Source organism: Somniosus microcephalus, chromosome 12, assembly GCF_052327205.1.
Source record: "Somniosus microcephalus isolate GS21.2 chromosome 12, FLI_Smic_1.0, whole genome shotgun sequence".
Taxonomy (NCBI): domain Eukaryota; kingdom Metazoa; phylum Chordata; class Chondrichthyes; order Squaliformes; family Somniosidae; genus Somniosus; species Somniosus microcephalus.
Genome location: NC_140998.1, coordinates 207037903 through 207056976, shown reverse-complemented (window position 1 = coordinate 207056976; position 19074 = coordinate 207037903). Strand labels below are relative to the sequence as shown.

Here is a 19074-nt window from a genome sequence, read left to right as displayed (position 1 = left end):
CGAAATCGGGGGTCCCAAACCCATCCCGCCCCAACCCGCCTCCATGCCAGTTTCAAAGGAGGCGGGTACCCGCCCCGCACTGGGACCTGCCTCCCCGAGGCGGGAAGGGATTAGTGCCAATTAACTGCCTGTTAACAGGCAGTTTTTAGCCTAATCCCTATTTTTAATGTAGGAATCCCGACGGCACAAAACCACGCCAAGTTAGAGGAGGCTTGGAGGGGTTGAGATGTCCGGTGTTCAGGTGAGTGATGGGTGCATGTGTGCAAAGGTAAGTGTGTTTGGTGTGTGTAAAGTGTTTAAAAAAGTTTTACATACCTTTACGTACCTTTACAGCCTTCCTTCCTTCAGGTCTCGGGCGTCCCTCATCTCACTGGCACAGAAAGCAGAATGGCCGCGAGCTGTCAAAAATTGCAGCATTCAGCTTTCTGTTCCGGGGAGATCTCTAAATCATCCTGAGAGGAAGGAATTAACTTAGAATACAGATCATCAGTGTTTGACAGCTTCAAACAGCTGTCAAACACTGATATTTCATCTGTCAACAGGTCTTGACAGATGAAATGTCAATCTGTGACGTCACCTGTTGCCAGGTGGCCCTTAATTGGCCTGCTGTGCCCGCTGGGCGGGCTCAACCAGGTTATTCAAGTCAAAATCGTATGGGTTGGCCACAACTCGATGGAGGCGGGACTACAATCCCACCTCCTACCCGCCTCCTCAATGAAAATCCAACCCTATGGCCTAGAAATTGAGTTTGCGCTGCGCCGAGGCTTAACGCCGGAGATTTAGCGCCGGTGCTAAGTCGCGCTGTGTGCGCCAAAAATTCACTTGTTCTGCGCCCAAACGGCTGCCGGCGCTACTGAAGGCTGTTTGCGCCTGAAAACTGGCGCTACGCGCTGAATTGCGGCGCTATTGCGGCGCCCGCTGCGGTGCGGCAGGTTCGGGAAGTGCAGGCCTCCTCCTTCCCTTAAGGAGGAGCTGCCTGCACCCGGCCGCGGCCCGCCAAAATCATTGTAAAAATGAGCCCGGCACCTCGGACAAGTGCCGGGCTTGCATCTGTCCCGGGGGGGGGGGGAGAAGTCCGGGAGGGAGCTGCGGCCAGGCGGCCGGCGGGAAAGCGACCGGCCGCCGCGGGGCCTTTAATGCGCTGGCGCAAAGTCCAGTAAGGCACCTCTGCCAGAACGTTGCTTGCGGCTGCCACGGGCGAGGCGGCCGCAAGTCAATTTCGGAGTTTGGGCGGGTTACCATGGCAACCGGGACGCTGCGCACACCGATGACGTCATCGGTGCTGGCGCAGCGCTAACGGCCTAACGCCGATTTAGGGACCCACTCAATTTCCAAACTGGCCATAACTCCGGCGCTAGGCCCTCTAGCGCCTCAAAAGCGGCGCTAAGCCTACCGAATTTCTAGGTCTTTTGTTAAGAAGGCGACTTGCCTTTTAGCCTCCTCAAGATTTTGCAGTGCAGCGCCGACATGAACGGTGTTAATACTCTGTTGTTGCATTATTGCTGCCAAGGCACTGACCTGTCCCTGAAGAATTTCAGTCTTGTTTTTTAACTCTATAGGATGTTCCTGCCATGGAGGGAGTGCAGCGAAGATTCACCAGGCTGATACCTGGGATGGCAGGAATGACGTATGAGGAGAGATTGGGTCGATTGGGCTTATACTTGCTGGAGTTTAGAAGAATGAGAGGGCATCTCATTGAAACTTATAAAATTCTAACAGGACTAGACAGACTAGATGCAGGAAGGATGTTCCCGATGGTGGGGGAGTCCAGAACCAGGGGTCGCAGTCTAAGGATAAGGGGTAATCCATTTAGGACAGAGATGAGGAGGAATTTCTTCACCCAGAGAGTGGTGAACCTGTGGAATTCTCTACCACAGAAGGCAGTAGAGGCCAATTCATTAAATAAATTCAAGAAGGAGTTGGATATATTTCTTAAGGCTAAAGGGATCAAGGGATATGGAGAGAAGGCAGGGACAGGGTACTGAATTTGGATGATCAGCCATGATCTCATTAAATGGCGGAGCAGGCTCGACGGGCCGAATGGCCCACTCCTGCTCCTATCTTCTATGTTTCTATGTATCTCCCATTTTGACTTCTCCCTCAGTAACGTTAGATTCTCCTCTATAAGCCGTGACTTTTCACCCGTTAACATTAGATTCTCTTGTATCAGCCGTAGTTTGTCTTTTTCTACTTGATCCTGATCATCTTCCATCTCTAGGAAGGTTTCTTTATCTTGTTCTACACAATACACTGTGGCATAGGCCATTAGCTGCGCTGCCCTATCCGGCTTCCATCTCTGCTCCTTAACTTGCTTTTCAATGAACGCAACACCGTCCTCGAAAGATACTCTCACATCCTTTGTTAGACATTCTACTATTAACGTCTGCAACTGTGCATCCTCACGCTTCTTCATTCATTTCGCTTTAAAGTCTATAAAGAAATTCTCACTCAACATTCTTACTGTACTTGAAAGAGACACAATCTGTTAGCTAACCTAACTCGCCACAAGAACTTTCGTTGATCAGACGAAAATCCAAGCGAAAATCCAAATGCCTGCCTTATGCACTATGGACCTGATTTCAGTTAATAGTCACAGCCCCACGTTGAGCGCCAATTTGTAGCTTTTGAAAGCTCCTTTTAATTTGTCCGTGACTATACAAACCACTCTGGGTAAAGGTATATTGTGTATCAGTAAAACAGGTTTATTAAACATTAAGCATCCAGTGCAAAGAAGTAATACTTAACAAGAAGATAGTCACAGTCTGTTCATTGAATCCCAGCGTTCCTGTAGTGCAGTCTCCTGATGTGTCTTGCTGTGTTCTGTTGACTGAAGCTCACTTCCTTGGGTCCTTGCTGTGTTCTGTTGACTGAAGCTCCTATCAATCTCTGGTTACGCAGTGCGCAGCTTTCGATGTTCAAAACCTATATCTTTATACCCTCTTTCCTCTCGTTTTGCCTACGTGGAGTGGGACTAGCTGAAGTGTTCTTGCAGAGTGCTGGCCCAGGCTCGACGGGTCGAATGGCCTCCTTCTGTGCTGTAACCATTCTATGATTCTACACTGTCTGAAAGGGCGGTGGAAGCAGATTCAATAGCAGCATTTAAAAAGGAATTGGTTAAATGCTTGATGGGAAATAAATACAGGGCTATGGGAAAAGAACGGGGGAGTGGGATAATTGGATAGCTCTACCAAAGAGTCGGCACAGGGACGATGGGCCGAATGGCCTCCTTCTGTGCTCTATCATTCTCCGATTCTATGAATTAGCTGTTTCTACAAGAGCTGATGGAGCGACTGTCCCAAATTATCCAAGAGGATCTAAAACAGATAGGCACCAAGTGTGCATCTCAATGTGATATATGGACAAACTGTTCAGACTGAGAAGAGAACACACGCATGCAATACATTGACATCAAAACGGGAATTAAACATTCTGTCCACTTTTTGGATGTTTATTGACACGGGTGTTCAGAACTGAGCAACAATAGATAATAATAAAATAATAACACTGCTCTGGCGTGTATGTGCTGAAAACTCTAGTTTGTTTCCCTCCCTTGACAGTGTTTAATATCCTAATTTGGTATTTTAAATTATCGCAGCAATATTTTACAACAATAAAATTTATTCATTCCTGGGGTGTGGGTGTCGCTGGCAAGGCCAGCATTTATTGCCCATCCCTAATTGCCCCTTGAGAAGGTGGTGGTGAGCCGCCTTCTTGAACCGCTGCAGTCCGTGTGGTGAAGGTGCTCCCACAGTGCTCTTAGGGAGGGAGTTCCAGGATTTTGACCCAGCGACGATGAAGGATCGGCCGATATATTTCCAAGTCGGGATGGTTTGTGTGACTTGGAGGGGAACTTGGAGGTGGTGGTGTTCCCAAGCGCCTGCTGCCCTTGTCCTTCTAGGTGGAAGAGGTCGCGGGTTTGGAAGGGGCTGCCGAAGAAGCCTTGGCGAGTTGCTGCAGTGCATCTTGTAGATCGTACACACTGCAGCCACGGTGCGCCGGTGGTGGAGGGAGTGAATGTTTAAGGTGGTGGATGGGGTGTCGATCATGCGGGCTGCTTTGTCCTGGATGGTGTTGAGCTTCTTGAGTGTTGTTGGAGCTGCACTCATCCAGGCAAGTGGAGAGTATGCCATCACACTCCTGACTTGTGCCTTGTAGATGGTGGAAAGGCTTTGGGGAGTCAGGAGGTGAGACACTCGCCGCAGAATAGCCAGCCTCTGACCTGCTCTTGTCGCCACAGTATTTATGTGGCTGGTCCAGTTAAGTTTCTGGTCAATGGTGACCCCCAGGCTGTTGATGGCGGGGGATTCGGCGATGGTAATGCCGTTGAATGTCAAGTGGCAGTGGTTAGACTCTTGCTTGTTGGAGATAGTCATTGGCTAGCACTTGTGTGGCGCAAATGTTTATCTGCCATTTATCAGCCCAATAGATAACAATAATCAGCAGATAGGTTCAGTCCTAATGAATCGGGTTAGCGTATTACATCTCTGGGGCATGGTTCCAAGCCAAGCCTGGAGATGTAGGCTTAAATTCCCTGTGTCTGCTGCTGAAGTGCGGACCTGCGTGCGAGCAGCTGAGGAGTTCAAAAACCGGCGGCAGTTGGGGAGCGGGGCTGATTCAGCGAACGAGGCCCGACCAATTCAACAGCAGGGGAGAGAGGTAAAAAGTAATCAAAGTGTGACGCCACCAGGAAGCAGGTAAGTGATTGGTTGGTGAGTATTTCTCTCTTTTTTTAAACTTTAACTCTGGTTTATAGTTTCTAAGGTCTCTCTAGTGTAGCAGGGACTGTTGGTAAACCAGTTAACTGCAGTGTAATTAGTGGGATTGATTGATTTAATTTAAATTCAATTAATTAAAGGGTAAGTCATGGCAGGACAGCCGGGCCCCGTGATCTGCTCCTCCTGCGATATGTGGCAACTCAGGGACACTTCCTGTGTCCCTGACAACTACATGTGCAGGAAGTGCATCCAGCTGCAGCTACTGACAGACCGCATTGCGGCGCTGGAGCTGCGATTGGATGCATACTGGAGCGTTCACGATGTTCAGGACATCATGAATAGCACATTTACGGAGTTGGACACACCGCAGGTAGAGGTTGGACAGGAAGAAAGGGAACGGGTGACCAACAGGCAGAGTACTAGGAGCAGGCAGGTAGTGCGGGGGTGCCCTGTGGCCATCCCCCTCTCCAACAGATACACCACTTTGAGTACTGTTGGGGGGGATGGCTTATCAGAGGAAGGCAGCAGCAGCCAACTTCCTGGCACCAGGGGTGGCTCTGCTGCACAGAATGGGAGGAAAAAGAGGGGTAGAGCTATAGTAATAGGGGATTCAATTGTAAGGGGAACAGATAGGCGTTTCTGCGGCCGCAAACGAGAATCCAGGATGGTGTGTTGCCTCCCTGGTGCAAGGGTCAGGGATGTGTCCAAGCGGCTGCAGAACATCTTGGAAGGGGAGGGTGAACAACCAGTTGTCGTGGTGCATATAGGCACCAACGATATAGGTAAAAAGTGGGATGAGGTCCTAAAAGCGGAATATAGGGAGTTAGGAGATAAATTAAAAAACAGGACCTCAAAGGTAGTAATCTCAGGATTGCTACCAGTGCCACGTGCTAGTCAGATGAGAAATAGAGGGATACTTCAGATGAATACGTGGCTAGAGGAATGGTGCCAGGGGGAGGGATTCAAGTTCCTGGGACATTGGAACCGGTTCTGGGGGAGGTGGGACCAGTTCAAACCGGACGGTTTGCACCTGGGCAGGGCTGGAACTATGTTTGCTAGTGCTGTGGGGGAGGGTTTAAACTAAAATGGCAGGGGGTTGGGAATCTGAGCAGGGAGACAGAGGAAAGGGAAACAAGGATAAAAGCAAAAGATAGGAAGGAGAAAAACAAAAGTGGCAGTCAGAGAAATCAACGGTTTAAATCAAACATGGCCACAGTAAATAATAATTCTAATAGGTCTAAGAGCGTTAAAACAAGCCTGAAGGCTTTGTGTCTTAATGCGAGGAGCATTTGTAATAAGGTGGATGAATTGACTGCGCAAATAGAAGTAAACAAATACGATTTGGTTGGGATTACGGAAACGTGGCTCAAGGAAGGCCAGGACTGGGAACTCAACATCCAGGGGTATTCGATATTCAGGAAAGATAGGCAAAAAGGAAAGGGAGGTGGGGTAGCATTACTGGCTAAAGAAGGGATTAACACAATTGTAATGAAGGATATTAGCTCTGATGAGGTGGAATCTATATGGGTAGAATTGAGAAATACTAAGGGGAAAAAAACGTTAGTGGAAGTGGTTTACAGACCTCCAAACAGTAAGGCGGAGGCTGGGGATGGCATTAAAAGGGAAATTAAAGAAGCGTGCAATAAGGGCACAGCAGTCATCATGGGTGACTTTAATCTACATATAGATTGGGCCAACCAAATTAGTAACAATACTGTGGAGGAGGAATTCCTGGAGTGTTTACGGGATGGTTTCCTGAACCAATATGTCGAGGAACCAACCAGAGATCAGGCCATCTTAGACTGGGTATTATGTAACGAGAAAGGATTAATTAGCAATCTTGTTGTACGAGGCCCCTTGGGTCGGAGCGATCATAATATGATCGAAATCTTCATTAAGATGGAGAATGAAGTAATTGACTCGGAGACTAGGGTCCTCAATTTAAATAAAGGAAACTATGATGGTCTGAGGAGTGAGTTGGGTAGGATTGATTGGGGAATGGCACTCAAAGGGTTGACGGTGGATAGGCAATGGCAAACATTCAAAGACCGAATGGATGAACTACAGAATTTGTTCATCCCAGTTTGGCATAAAAATAAAACAAAAAAGGTGACCCAACCGTGGCTAACAAGGGAAATTAGGGATAGCATAAGGTCCAAGGAGAGGGCATATAAATTGGCCAGAAAAAGCAATAATCCTGAGGATTGGGAGCAGTTTAGGATTCAGCAAAGGAGGACAAAGGGATTAATTAAGAAAGGGAAAATAGAATATGAGAGTAAGCTTTCAGGGAACATAAAAACTGACTGTAAAAGCTTTTATAGATATGTGAAGAGAAAAAGATTGGTGAAGTCAAGCGTAGGTCCCTTGCAGTCAGAATCAGCGGAATTTATAATGGGGAACAAAGAAATGGCAGACCAACTAAATACATATTTTGGTTCTGTCTTCACAAAGGAGGACACAAATAACCTCCCAGAGATGCCGGGGAACATAGGGTCTGATGAAAGGGTGGAACTGAAAGAAATCAGTATTTGTAGGGAAATGGTGTTAGGAAAATTGATGGGACTGAAGGCCGATAAATCCCCAGGGCCTGATAATCTACATCCCAGGGTACTTAAGGAAGTGGCCCTAGAAATAGTAGATGCTTTGCTGGTCATCTTCCAGAACTCGATAGACTCTGGAACGGTACCCATGGATTGGCGGGTAGCTAATGTGGTAAAAAAGGTGGTAGAGAAAAGGCGAGTAAGCTTGACATCGATAGTGGGAAAATGCTAGAGTCCATTATAAAAGATGTAATAGCAGAGCACTTGGAAAGCAGTGACTGGATTGGACAAAGTCAATATGGATTTACAAAAGGTAAATCATGCTTGACTAATCTACTGGAATTTTTTGAGGATGTAACTGGTAAAATAGATAAGGGAGAACCAGTGGATGTGGTGTATTTGGACTTTCAGAAGGCTTTCGATAAGGTCCCGCATAAGAGATTAGCGTGCAAAATTAAGGCACATGGGATTGGGGGCAAGATATTGACTTGGATAGAGAACTGGTTGGCGGACAGAAAGCAAAGAGTTGGAATAAATGGGTCGTTTTCCGAGTGGCAGGCAGTGACTAGTGGGGTACCGCAAGGATCGGTCCTAGGACCCCAGCTGTTCACAATATATATTAATGATCTGGACGAGGGAATTGGATGTAATATCTCCAAATTTGCAGACGACACAAAGCTGGGTGGGAGGGTATGCTGTGAGGAGGATGTCTTGAAACTCCAGTACGATTTGGACAGGTTGGGTGATTGGGCAGAAACATGGCAAATGCACTATAATGTGGATAAATGTGAGGTTATCCACTTTGGTGGCAAAAACAGGAAGGCAGATTATTATTTGAATGGCAATAGATTGGGGGAAGGGGAAGTGCAAAGAGACCTGGGTGTTCTTGTTCACCAGTCGCTGAAGGTAAGCATGCAGGTGCAGCAGGCGGTTAAGAAGGCAAATGGTGTGTTGGCATTCATAGCAAGAGGGTTTGAGTACAAGAATAAGGATGTCTTGCTGCAGTTGTACAGGGCCTTGGTGAGACCACACCTTGAGTATTGTGTGCAGTTTTGGTTGCCTTACCTGAGGAAGGACGTTCTTGCCATGGAGGGAGTGCAGCGAAGATTCACCAGGCTGATACCTGGGATGGCAGGAATGACGTATGAGGAGAGATTGTGTCGATTGGGCTTATACTCACTGGAGTTTAGAAGATTGAGAGGGGATCTCATCGAAACCTATAAAATTCTGTCAGGCCTGGACAGACTAGATGCAGGAAGGATGTTTCTGATGGCCGGGGAGTCCAGAACCAGGGGTCATAGTCTAAGGATAAGGGGTAAGGCATTTATGACTGAGATGAGGAGGAATTTCTTCACCCAGAGAGTGGTGAACCTGTGGTATTCTCTGTCACAGAGGGCGGTGGAGGCCAGTTCATTAAGTATATTCAAGAAAGGGTTGGATATATTTCTTAAGGCTAAAGGGATCAAGAGATATGGGGAGAAGGCAGGGACAGGGTACTGAATTTGGATGATCAGCCATGATCTCGTTGAATGGCGGAGCGGGCTCGAAAGGCCGAATGGCCTACTCCTGCTCCTATCTTCTATGTTTCTATGTTTCTATGTAAGGGCACGTCATGGAAAGACGTTCCACAGACTTTGCTCCATTGCACAAAACTAACAATAAGCTATCACATTCAGAGGGATAATGTTTAATGGTAACACTGGGTATTCGAAATGCGAATTGTATACATTCAATGCCACTGCACTAAGATTCAAGTGTATGAACTGCGCTGGGACAAAATATGAATCGAATTTTAACTAAGTTGTTCCATCCAAGTCCAAACATAGTTACGATGCAAGACTACCACTTCGGTGACAAAAACAGGAAGACAGATTATTATCTGAACGGCAATAGATTGGGAAAAGGGGAAGTGCAACGAGACCTGGGTGTCCTTGTGCACTAGTCACTGAAAGTAAGCATGCAGGTGCAGCAGGTGGTTAAGAAGGCAAATGGTATATAGGCCTTCATAGAGAGAGGATTCGAGTACAGGAGCAAGGAGGTCTCGCTGCAGTTGTACAGGGCCTTGGTGAGGCCACATCTTGAGTATTGTGTGCAGTTTTGGTCGCCTTATCTGAGGAAGGATGTTCTTGCATGGAGGGAGTGCAGCGAAGATTCACCAGACTGATACCTGTGATGGCAGGAATGACGTATGAGGAGAGATTGGATTGATTGGGCTTATACTCGCTGGAGTTTAGAAGAATGAGAGGGGATCTCATTGAAACTTATAAAATTCTAACAGGACTAGACATACTGGATGCAGGAAGGATATTCCCGATGGTGGGGGAGTCCAGAACCAGGGGTCACAGTCTAAGGATAAGGGGTAATCCATTTAGGACTGAGATGAGGAGGAATTTCTTCACCCAGAGCAGAGAGTGGTGAACCTGTGGAATTCTCTACCACAAAAGGCAGTTGAGGCCAGTTCATTAAATATATTCAAGAAGGAGTTAGATATATTTCTTAAGGCTAAAGGGATCAAGGGATATGGGGAGAAAGTAGAGATAGGATACTGGATTTGGATGATCAGCCATGATCACATTAAATGGCGGAACAGGCTCGAGGGGCTGAATGGCCTACTCCTGCTCCTATCTTCTATGTTTCTATGCTATCTTGAAAGTTAGAGGTCAGCGTTAACAGTACGTCACCGAGCAATATATCAAGAAGAAAAGGTGGAATGAAGCTACTTCGCTTTGACCGCGCTGTACACAATGTCTTCTGAGTCAATGTTATCTTCACTCGGACCTTTCCTCGATGGGGTCTCGCATGCTGTGTGTCGGTGCAAACTCAGGGATGCATACACGATCTCACGGTGGTCCTAGTGAAGCAAAGCATGTTTCACCATCGCGATTACTTTACCAGCAGACGCTACAGCTCCTTCCCAACGTATAACACCGCCTTAGTGTATAATGCAGACGTCTCTGCAGATGACAACAGTGTGAATCTATATATATAAACGGATACTCCTTTCTGTCTGTCTATCTGTCTGTCCTTCTGTCTGTCCTTCTGTCTGTCCTTCTGTCTGTCCTTCTGTCTGTCCTCGGGTGTGCGTCTGTCCGGCTATGCGCTCAAAAGTTACAGAGCGTACCTACACGTGCGTTACGTCGAAAGAAAGCTTACCTTTCCGAAACCCTGGAAAGCATATTTACGTTTCAGCCGGACGAAAATCGCGCCCGCGATATCCGAAAAACCTTCAACATTCCGCTCATTAGCATCTCATTATCCGCTCATTAGCGACAGAGTGACCTCGAGGTCGACCAATCGTACGCCGGGTTGCTGGTGCGTGCGGCCGGGCCCTCCTACGGTCGAGTGACGGTACGATTGACCAATCCTACGCTTTGGTGACCTGACGGTCGACCAATCGGTGCGTGTGTGGGCGGGCCTTATCGTTCTGAACCGAGGTGAGTAGCCGCCATCTTGCTTCCATTCTTTTTCCTGCTTTCTGCGTCTTTCTTTTCAAATATACATTTCCAGCAAAATAAAATTGCTTTTATTAAATTGTTTTAAAAAAAACTTCATTCATTTGTAAATATTTTCTCTAACCTGAAGATTCTTTTTCCTACCTTTCCCCGTTTTTGTTAGGCCTCAAAGCCTGGGCCTTTCTTGCCCAGCCAGGCCCGAGCTAGGTAATTGTCCCACGGCTTCTGCAAAGCTCCTCACCCCCCCCCCGGTGTCACGTTACCCGGGGCAACGGCGTCAGCCACGAGGGTCAGGGTGCGCGCGCAGCAGGAGCAGCTGAGAACGCGGCGTCTTTCTCTGTTCCCCGCTCGGCTCGGGCGGGGGGGGCGGGGCTCTCGGGAGTGCGGATCTCGGGCGGAGCTTGGAGAGCGGGAAGGGTTACCCCGGCAACCGGGCCCGCCGGCCGTCTCTCACAGCCGCAATCGGCGGACTTCAAGCCGGCTCGGCCGGGGGCGTGGGGCTTGGAGAGCGGGGCTCTCGGGAGTGCGGGGCAGGCGGGGCTCGGAGAGCGGGGCTCTCGGGAGTGCGGGGCGGGGCGGCTGGGCTCGGAGAGCTGGGCTCTCGGGAGTGCGGGGCGGCCGGGGCTCGGAGAGCGGGGCTCTCGGGAGTGCGGGGCGGCGCGGCCGGTGCTCGGGAGGACGGGGGCTCGGAAGGGGGGGAAGGGTTACCCCGGCAACCGGGCGTGGCCGTCTCTCAGCCTCAAGCCGGCTCACGCCTGTTCTCGGGGCTTGGCTCCATTTGCGGCCGCAGGCCACTCGCCCTCTCTCTCTCTCCTTCCCTCTGTCTCTCTCTCTCACTCCCCCCCTTCTCTCCCTCCCCTCTCTCTCTCCTCCCCCCCTTCTCTCCTCCCCCCTTCTCTCCTCCCCCCACTTCTCTCCTCCCCCTTCTCTCCTCCCCCCTTCTCTCCCCCCTTCTCTCCCCTTCTCACCCCCTTCTCTCCCCCGCTCCCCCTTCTCTCCCCCACTCCCTCTCCCTCCTCGCCCCCACTCCCCCCACTCCCTCCCCCCTCGTCGCCCCCCTTCTCTCCCCCCTTCTCTCCCCCCCTCCTCCCCCCTCCTCCCCTCCCTCCCCCTCCCCTCCCTCCCCGCCCTCCCTCGCCCCCTCCCCACCCTCCCTCCCCCTCCCCACCCTCCCTCCCCCCCTCCGCGCCCTCCCTCCCCCTCTCCCTCCCCCCTCCCCCCCACTCCCCCCCTACCCCCCTCCCCGCTCTCTCTCTTCCCCCCAGTCGCTCTCTCTCTTCCCCCCAGTCGCTCTCTCTCTTCCCCCAGTCGCTCTCTCTCTTCCCTCCAGTCGCTCTCTCTCTTCCCCCCAGTCGCTCTCTCTCTTCCCCCCCAGTCGCTCTCTCTCTTCCCCCCAGTCGCTCTCTCTCTTCCCCCCAGTCGCTCTCTCTCTTCCCCCCAGTCACGCTCTCTCTTCCCCCCAGTCGATCTCTCTCTTCCCCCCGTCGCTCTCTCTCTTCCCCCCAGTCGCTCTCTCTCTTCCCCCCAGTCGCTCTCTCTCTTCCCCCCAGTCGCTCTCTCTCTTCCCCCCATTCGCTCTCTCTCTTCCCCCCAGTCGCTCTCTCTCTTCCCCCCAGTCGCTCTCTCTCTTCCCCCCAGTCGCTCTCTCTCTCTCTTCCAACAACAACATGCCCTCGAAAAAGCCTCGGCACCGCCGGGCACTTCAGCTAGTATCTCAATACAATAGCAAAATACTGCGCATGCTGGAAATCTGAAATAACAACAGCAAACGCTGGAATAACTCAGCAGGCCAGGGCAGCATCTGTGGAGAGAGAAACGGAGTCAACGTTTCAGGTCGAAGACCCTTCGTCAGAACTGGAGAAGGCTAGAGATGGAACAGACTTTAAGCAGGTACAGGGGCAGGGAAAGGGGGAGGGGAGGAAGGAACTGAAGGAATATTCTGTGCTGGGGTTGGAGGCAGGAGAGATTAAATGTTGCATATGGGGAGGGCAGAATCATCAACAGCCTGATAAATGGGGGTAGGTTTTATGGTCTGAAATTGTTGAATTCGATGTTGAGTCCAGAAGGCTGTAAAGTGCCTAATCGAAAGATGAGGTGCTGTTCCTCGAGCTTACGCTGAGCTTCGTTCGAACCATGTAATAGGCCGAGGACGGAGAGATCAGAGTGGGAGTGGAGTGAAGGATTAAAGTGACAGGCGACCGGAAGCTCGGGGTCACCCTTACTGACTGAACGGAGGTGTTCCGCAAAGCGGTCGCCCAATCTGCGTTTGGTCTCCTCAATGTAGAGGGGACCGCATCGTGAGCAGCGAATACAGTATACTAAATTGCAATTGCAATCGGACTCTTACACTGTTCTGGAGTGGAACTTGAACCCACAACTTTCTGACTCAGAGGCGAGAGTGACTCCCACTGACCCTTTGCTAAATTTGCGCACTTTCATTCCTCAAGTTTTAAGTTCAGTTCCTCTTTCTTGTTTTAATTCTCACGCATACCGGTAATAAGCTAAGTCATACCTTCCCGTGAGATCAAGAGATTTTAGCAGCACATACCTCATCCATGTCCAACCCGGGGGCGTTGCATTCAGCAGCTAAACCACAAGGAAAAGAATATTCAGAGCGATGTTAATGGTTGAATGCATGAGGTCAGCGTATTCGTCCGTCTGAGTATAAACCAGCGCACTGTAACACACCATCCGTCTGTGTATCTAATCAACCTCTCCTCTATCCATCCAATCAACACTTTCATCCATTTGTCTGTGATGCAGCGATTGATAACTTGTTAAGTGCGATATTTGAATGGTTTTCTGAGGGTGGCCATATCTCCATCGATCTATCTGGCCATCTATATATCTATCTATCCAGCATCTACCTGGCTAGCTAGCTATCATCTATCATCTATCTATCTATATCTCTGTCTCTCTATCTGTCTGACTGTCTGTCTGCCTGTCTGTCTGTCTACCGGTCTGTCTACCGGTCTGTCTGTCTGTCTGTCTATCGGTCTGTCTGTCTGTCTGTCTGTCTATCTGTCTATCTGTCTGTCTGTCTGCCTGTCTCTCTATCTATCGGTCTGCCTGTCTGTCTATCTGCCTGCCTGTCTGTCTATCTGTCTGTCTATCTACCAATCTGTCTCTCTGTCTGTCTGTCTATCTGTCTGTCTATCTACCTATCTATCTGCCTATCTATCTGTCTGTGTATTTATCTATCTATCAGTCTATCTATCTGTCTATCTATCTACCTGTCTGCCCATATATCTATCTGTCTATCTATCTATCTATCGATCTATCTATCTGTAATATATCTACCTATTTATGTATCTACATATCTCTCCAGCTATGTTAGGACTGTGTTCATGTTTGTGTGTGATGGAACGATACTGTCTCGGAAGAGCGATGTTATGTCAAAAGCACAGACACATATAACCCACCGTGGTGGAAAACGCACTCAATTCTGCCCCGTTTTTGCACCGCAATGGGCAAATTAAAGCTCTTTTTAGGAGAGCATCATTTGAGAAGAGGCCATGTTTGTTGCGGGCAACCGCGAGTCCTGAACTGGAATACAGTCATTGTTCCGCGAACTTGCAAAGCAACGTGTTTTCATTGGGTTATTCGTCATACCGCACGCCTAATTTAGCAGCGATGTCTGCTCCGTGTCTCTGACTGGGGTGTTACCGTGCGATTAAGGGCATTCTGTAAATCAACGGCATATTGGTAGAGACCTGCAATTATTGGTCTAATCCGGGGTCACAGTTCACATTTAAAGGAGGTCAGCTTACCTCGAACTTGCCCGTTCTTCAGCTTTACATGTATGCCTATTATTAACAACAGTCCCAGCACCAATACTATACATATCACACCAAGGATTATACATTTTCTGTACCTTATCGGCAAAGTATCTGTGTGAGGAAAACATTTCCAATATCTGAAAAAAATTTCATGGCTGGACATGTGTAACATTATCACTGCTCTTTCTATGAGATTCAATTATATGTTACAATCATCATTCTTATTGTTATGTCCAATACCATGTCAAATATCCACAGCATTAAAATATAGCTACATATATTATATAATACCCTCCAATTGCCTGGATGAGTGCAGCTCCAACAACACTCAAGAAGCTCGACACCATCCAGGACAAAGCAGCCCGCTTGATCGGCACCCCATCCACCACCTTAAACATTCACTCCCTCCACCACCGGCGTACCGTAGCTGCAGTGTGCACCATCTATAAGATGCACTGCAGCACCCTCTGAGAGAAGAAATTCCTCCTCATCTCCGTCTTAAGTGTGCGACCCCTTATTCTGAGACTGTGGCCCCTGGTTCTAGGCTCACCAGCCAGGGGAAACATCCTCCCTGCATCCACCCTGTCAAGCCCTGTAAGAATTTTGTATGTTTCAATGAGATCACCTCCCATTCTTCTAAAATCTAGTAAATATAGGCCTAGTCTACTCAATCTCTCCTCATACGACAGTCCTGCCATCCCAGGAATCAGCCTGGTGAACCTTCGCTGCACTCCCTCTATGGCAAGTATATCCTTGCCATAGTATAAGGAGACCAAAACTGTACTAAGTATACAGAAATTCTAAGGTGGTAAACACCTGCTTAATGAGGAAAGTTAATAGGAGAGATGGGGAAGAAATGGCTCCGAATATCTGCAGCGAAATGTTGTTACTGCGCGATATAGGTGTGCCAGCATTTCCGTACAGTTCAACACCGCTATAGTGGGTTTGCAATGTACATTTTTCCTGTTTTGACCGAGATAGCATGTCCTTTATAAACATTATATAAAACAGGGCTTTAGTGAGACCACATCTGGAGCACTGTGTACAGTATTGGTCTCCTTATTTAAGGAAGGATGTAAATGCGTTGGAAGCAGTTCAGAGAAGGTTTACTAGACTAATACCTGGAGTGGGCGGGTTGTCTTATGAGGAAAGGTTGGACAGGCTAGGCTTGTATCCACTGGAGTTTAGAAGAGTAAGAGGTGACTTGATAGAAACATATAAGATCCTGAGGGGTCTGGACAGGGTGGATGTGGAGAGGATGTTTCCTCTTGTGGGAGAATCTGGAACTAGGGGTCGCTGTTTAAAAATAAGGGGTCGCCCATTTAAGACAGAGATGAGGAGACATGTTTTCTCACAGAGAGTCGTGAGTCTTTGGAACTCTCTTCCTCAGAGGGCGGTGGAAGCAGAGTCTTTGAATATTTTTAAGGCAGAGGTAGATAGATTCTTGGTAAGCAAGGGGGGTGAAAGGTTATCGGGAGTAGGCGGGAATGTGGAGTAATCGGATCAGCCATGATCTTATTGAATGGCGGAGCAGGCTCGAGGGGCCAAGTGGCCGACTCCTGCTCCTAATCCGTATGTAAAACCTCATCCATACCTTTATCACCTCTACACTTGATATATTCCAACACGCTCCTGGCCCGCCCCCCTAGGTCTACCCTCCATACACTTGAGCTCAAACAAAACTCGGCTGCCCGTGTCCTAACTCGCACCAATCCCGTTCGCCCATCACCCCTGTGCTCGCTGACCTACATTGGCTTTATTGAATTTATAATGGGGAACAGAATTTATAATGGGGAACAAAGAAATGGCAGACCAATTAAATGCATACTTTGGTTCTGTCTTCACAAAGGAGGGCACAAATAACCTCCCAGAGATGTCGGGGAACATAGGGTCTAATGAGAGGGAGGAACTGAAAGAAATCAGTATTTGTAGGGAAATGGTGTTAGGGAAATTGATGGGACTGAAGGCCGATAAATCCCCAGGGCATGATAATCTACATCCTAGGGTACTTAAGGAAGTGGCCCAAGAAATAGTAGATGCATTGCTAGTCATCTTCCAGAACTCGATAGATTCTGGAACAGTACCCATGGTTTGGAGGGTAGCTAATGTTACCCCACTATTCAAAAAAGGTGGTAGAGAGAAAACAGGGAATTACAGACCGGTAAGCCTGACATCGGTAGTGGGGAAAATGCTAGAGTCTATTATAAAAGATGTAATAGCAGAGCACTTGGAAAACAGTGACAGGATCAGACAAAGTCAGCATGGATTTACGAAAGGTAAATCGTGCTTGACTAATCTACTGGAATTTTTTGAGGATGTGTGGTAAACCACGTTCACTATCGTATCACTGTTAGTAGTTATAACTGTATCACTGACCACTATTGTATCACGGTACGAGGTCGCCTCTTGCCACACTGCTATACCTGGGATGACCACTGCCGACTCCGCCTTGGCTCCACCCACCAGGCCAGGTATAAAGGTGAGCGACTGGCTGGTATTCCTCCTGCTTGGATCGGATCACCCACGAGAGTGGGCTGTTATTTAGTCAATAAAAACCTTTAGTCACCTTCGTAACTCTTCGCCTTTTATTGGAGGAATTGATAGGTATATCAATTTTATTGACTAAATTTAATGATGTCCGACAACGAGTCACAACCGGCGGAGGAGCCACCAGCGCAGCTCCCAGGAGCACAGCCACACCAGCCAGCTTGGCTGCGAGCCCTCAGACCGCCGTACCTGGACCTGAACCCACGAGCAGCAAACTCAGCCGCAGACTTTAAACACTGGCTGGTCTGCTTCGAATCATACCTGAGAGAATCCAGCGTCCCTCAGGCATCCAAACTAAGTGTCCTGCAGGCACAACTGAGCCCGAGAGTATACACTCTCATCGAGGACATGACTACCTACGAGACCGCCATCAACCTGCTGAAACAGAAGTACCGGACCCCGGTAAACTACATGTACGCTAGGCACCTCCTAAGATCACGGCCGCAACAGCCAGGAGAATCAGTAGCCGAATTCTCACAGGCGCTATATGCACTCGCCAGGAACTGTGACTTTAAATCGGTGTCGGCAGCCGAAAATACTGAAGATAATATCCGCGACGCATTCCTGAAAGGCCTACGGTCCGAGTACTCACGGCAAAGACTGCTGGAAGCTAAAGACCTCAGCATGGAAAAAGCTGAAGCCCTCGCTATCTCCCTGGAAGTGGCCCACCAAGATCAGGAAGCATTCACCAGGTACTGCTCGCGACCCTGGGACTCGGGCCCGACCCCTACCACAGCACCCTTCCCAGCGCCGCCCCCGGGACCTACCTCTGCGTCGGCGTCCCGGACCCGACCGGCCCCGCCACCCCCGGCACCGGCCCCGACATCGGGCATCCGCAATCGGGCCGCCGGCTGTTTTTTTTGTGGCCAGGAGAAGCACCCGAGGTCGCGCTGCCCAGCCAAGAACTCCATATGTAAAACCTGCCTGAAGAAAGGCCACTTCTCCAAGGCCTGCAGGAGCGGATCCTCAGAGGCCAGCAGTGCCGCATGCGAACTATGGGGGCGGCCATCTTCGTTTAGGGCAACTGAGGCCAGCATCCCCACACATGAGTCATGGGGGCGGCCATCTTTGTTTAGGGCAACTGAGGCCAGCATCCCCACACATGAGTCATGGGGGCGGCCATCTTTGATTAAGGCAACCGACCCCAATAGTGCCTCATGGGGCCCTACCTCGTGGGAGACGCCATTTTACTCACCACGCCCGACCGCCTCGCCTGCAGATGACAACGACTCGCTCAGCTACACACTAGCTTCCGTCACCCTGGACCAAGCCCGCCCGCACCATCTGTCCAAGTCAATGATGGACATCAAAGTGAACGGCCACGCCACGACCTGCCTGTTCGACAGCGGAAGCACGGAGAGCTTCATCCACCCAGACACGGTGAGCCACTACTCCCTCTCTGTCCTACCAACGCGCAGCCGAATCTCGATGGCATCGAGGTCCCACGCCACGGACATCAGCGGCTACTGTGTCGTGACCCTGTCGGTTAAGGGCACGGAGTATAAAAACTTTAAACTCCTCGTCCTCCCCCATCTCTGCGCTGCTGTCCTACTAGGGCTGGACTTCCAATCCCACCTCCAAAGCGTAACCCTAGCATACGGTGGACCCCTCCCCCCACTCACAGTCAACAACCAGCAAACGTTAAACCGCCCACCGCGTAACACCTGCAGCCTCTCCACCCTCAAGGTCCCGCCACCCTCTCTGTTTGCTAACCTTACCCCTGACTGCAAACCCGTCGCTACCAAAAGCAGGCGGTATAGCGCCGGGGACAGAGCCTTCATTAGCTCTGAGGTGCGGCGCCTCCTGAAAGAGGGCATTATCGAGGGGAGCAGCAGCCCCTGGCGTGCCCAGGTCGTAGTCGTAAAGACCGGCGATAAAAACCGCCTGGTCATCGACTACAGCCAGACCATAAACAGATATACCCAGCTGGACGCATACCCCCTCCCCCGCATATCTGACATGGTCAATCAGATTGCACAGTATAAAGTATTCTCGACCATCGACCTGAAGTCGGCCTACCACCAACTCCCTATCCACCCTG

At 49.6% G+C, this 19074-nt stretch overlaps 1 protein-coding gene across 1 annotated transcript in view; it reads right to left on the bottom strand.

Annotated features, from left to right (window-relative positions):
- Positions 1-9971: 9971 nt before the first annotated feature.
- Positions 9972-19074, bottom strand: part of LOC147109970 (uncharacterized) — a 124184-nt gene continuing 115081 nt past the window's right edge. Inside the window, exons 3-5 of the mRNA XM_086002444.1 lie at positions 14478-14597; positions 13256-13293; positions 9972-10106 (exon numbers count right to left, since the gene is read on the bottom strand). Of these exons, the coding sequence (XP_085858570.1) occupies positions 9972-10106; positions 13256-13293; positions 14478-14597 (293 nt within the window). The remainder of the gene's footprint in view (positions 10107-13255; positions 13294-14477; positions 14598-19074) is intronic.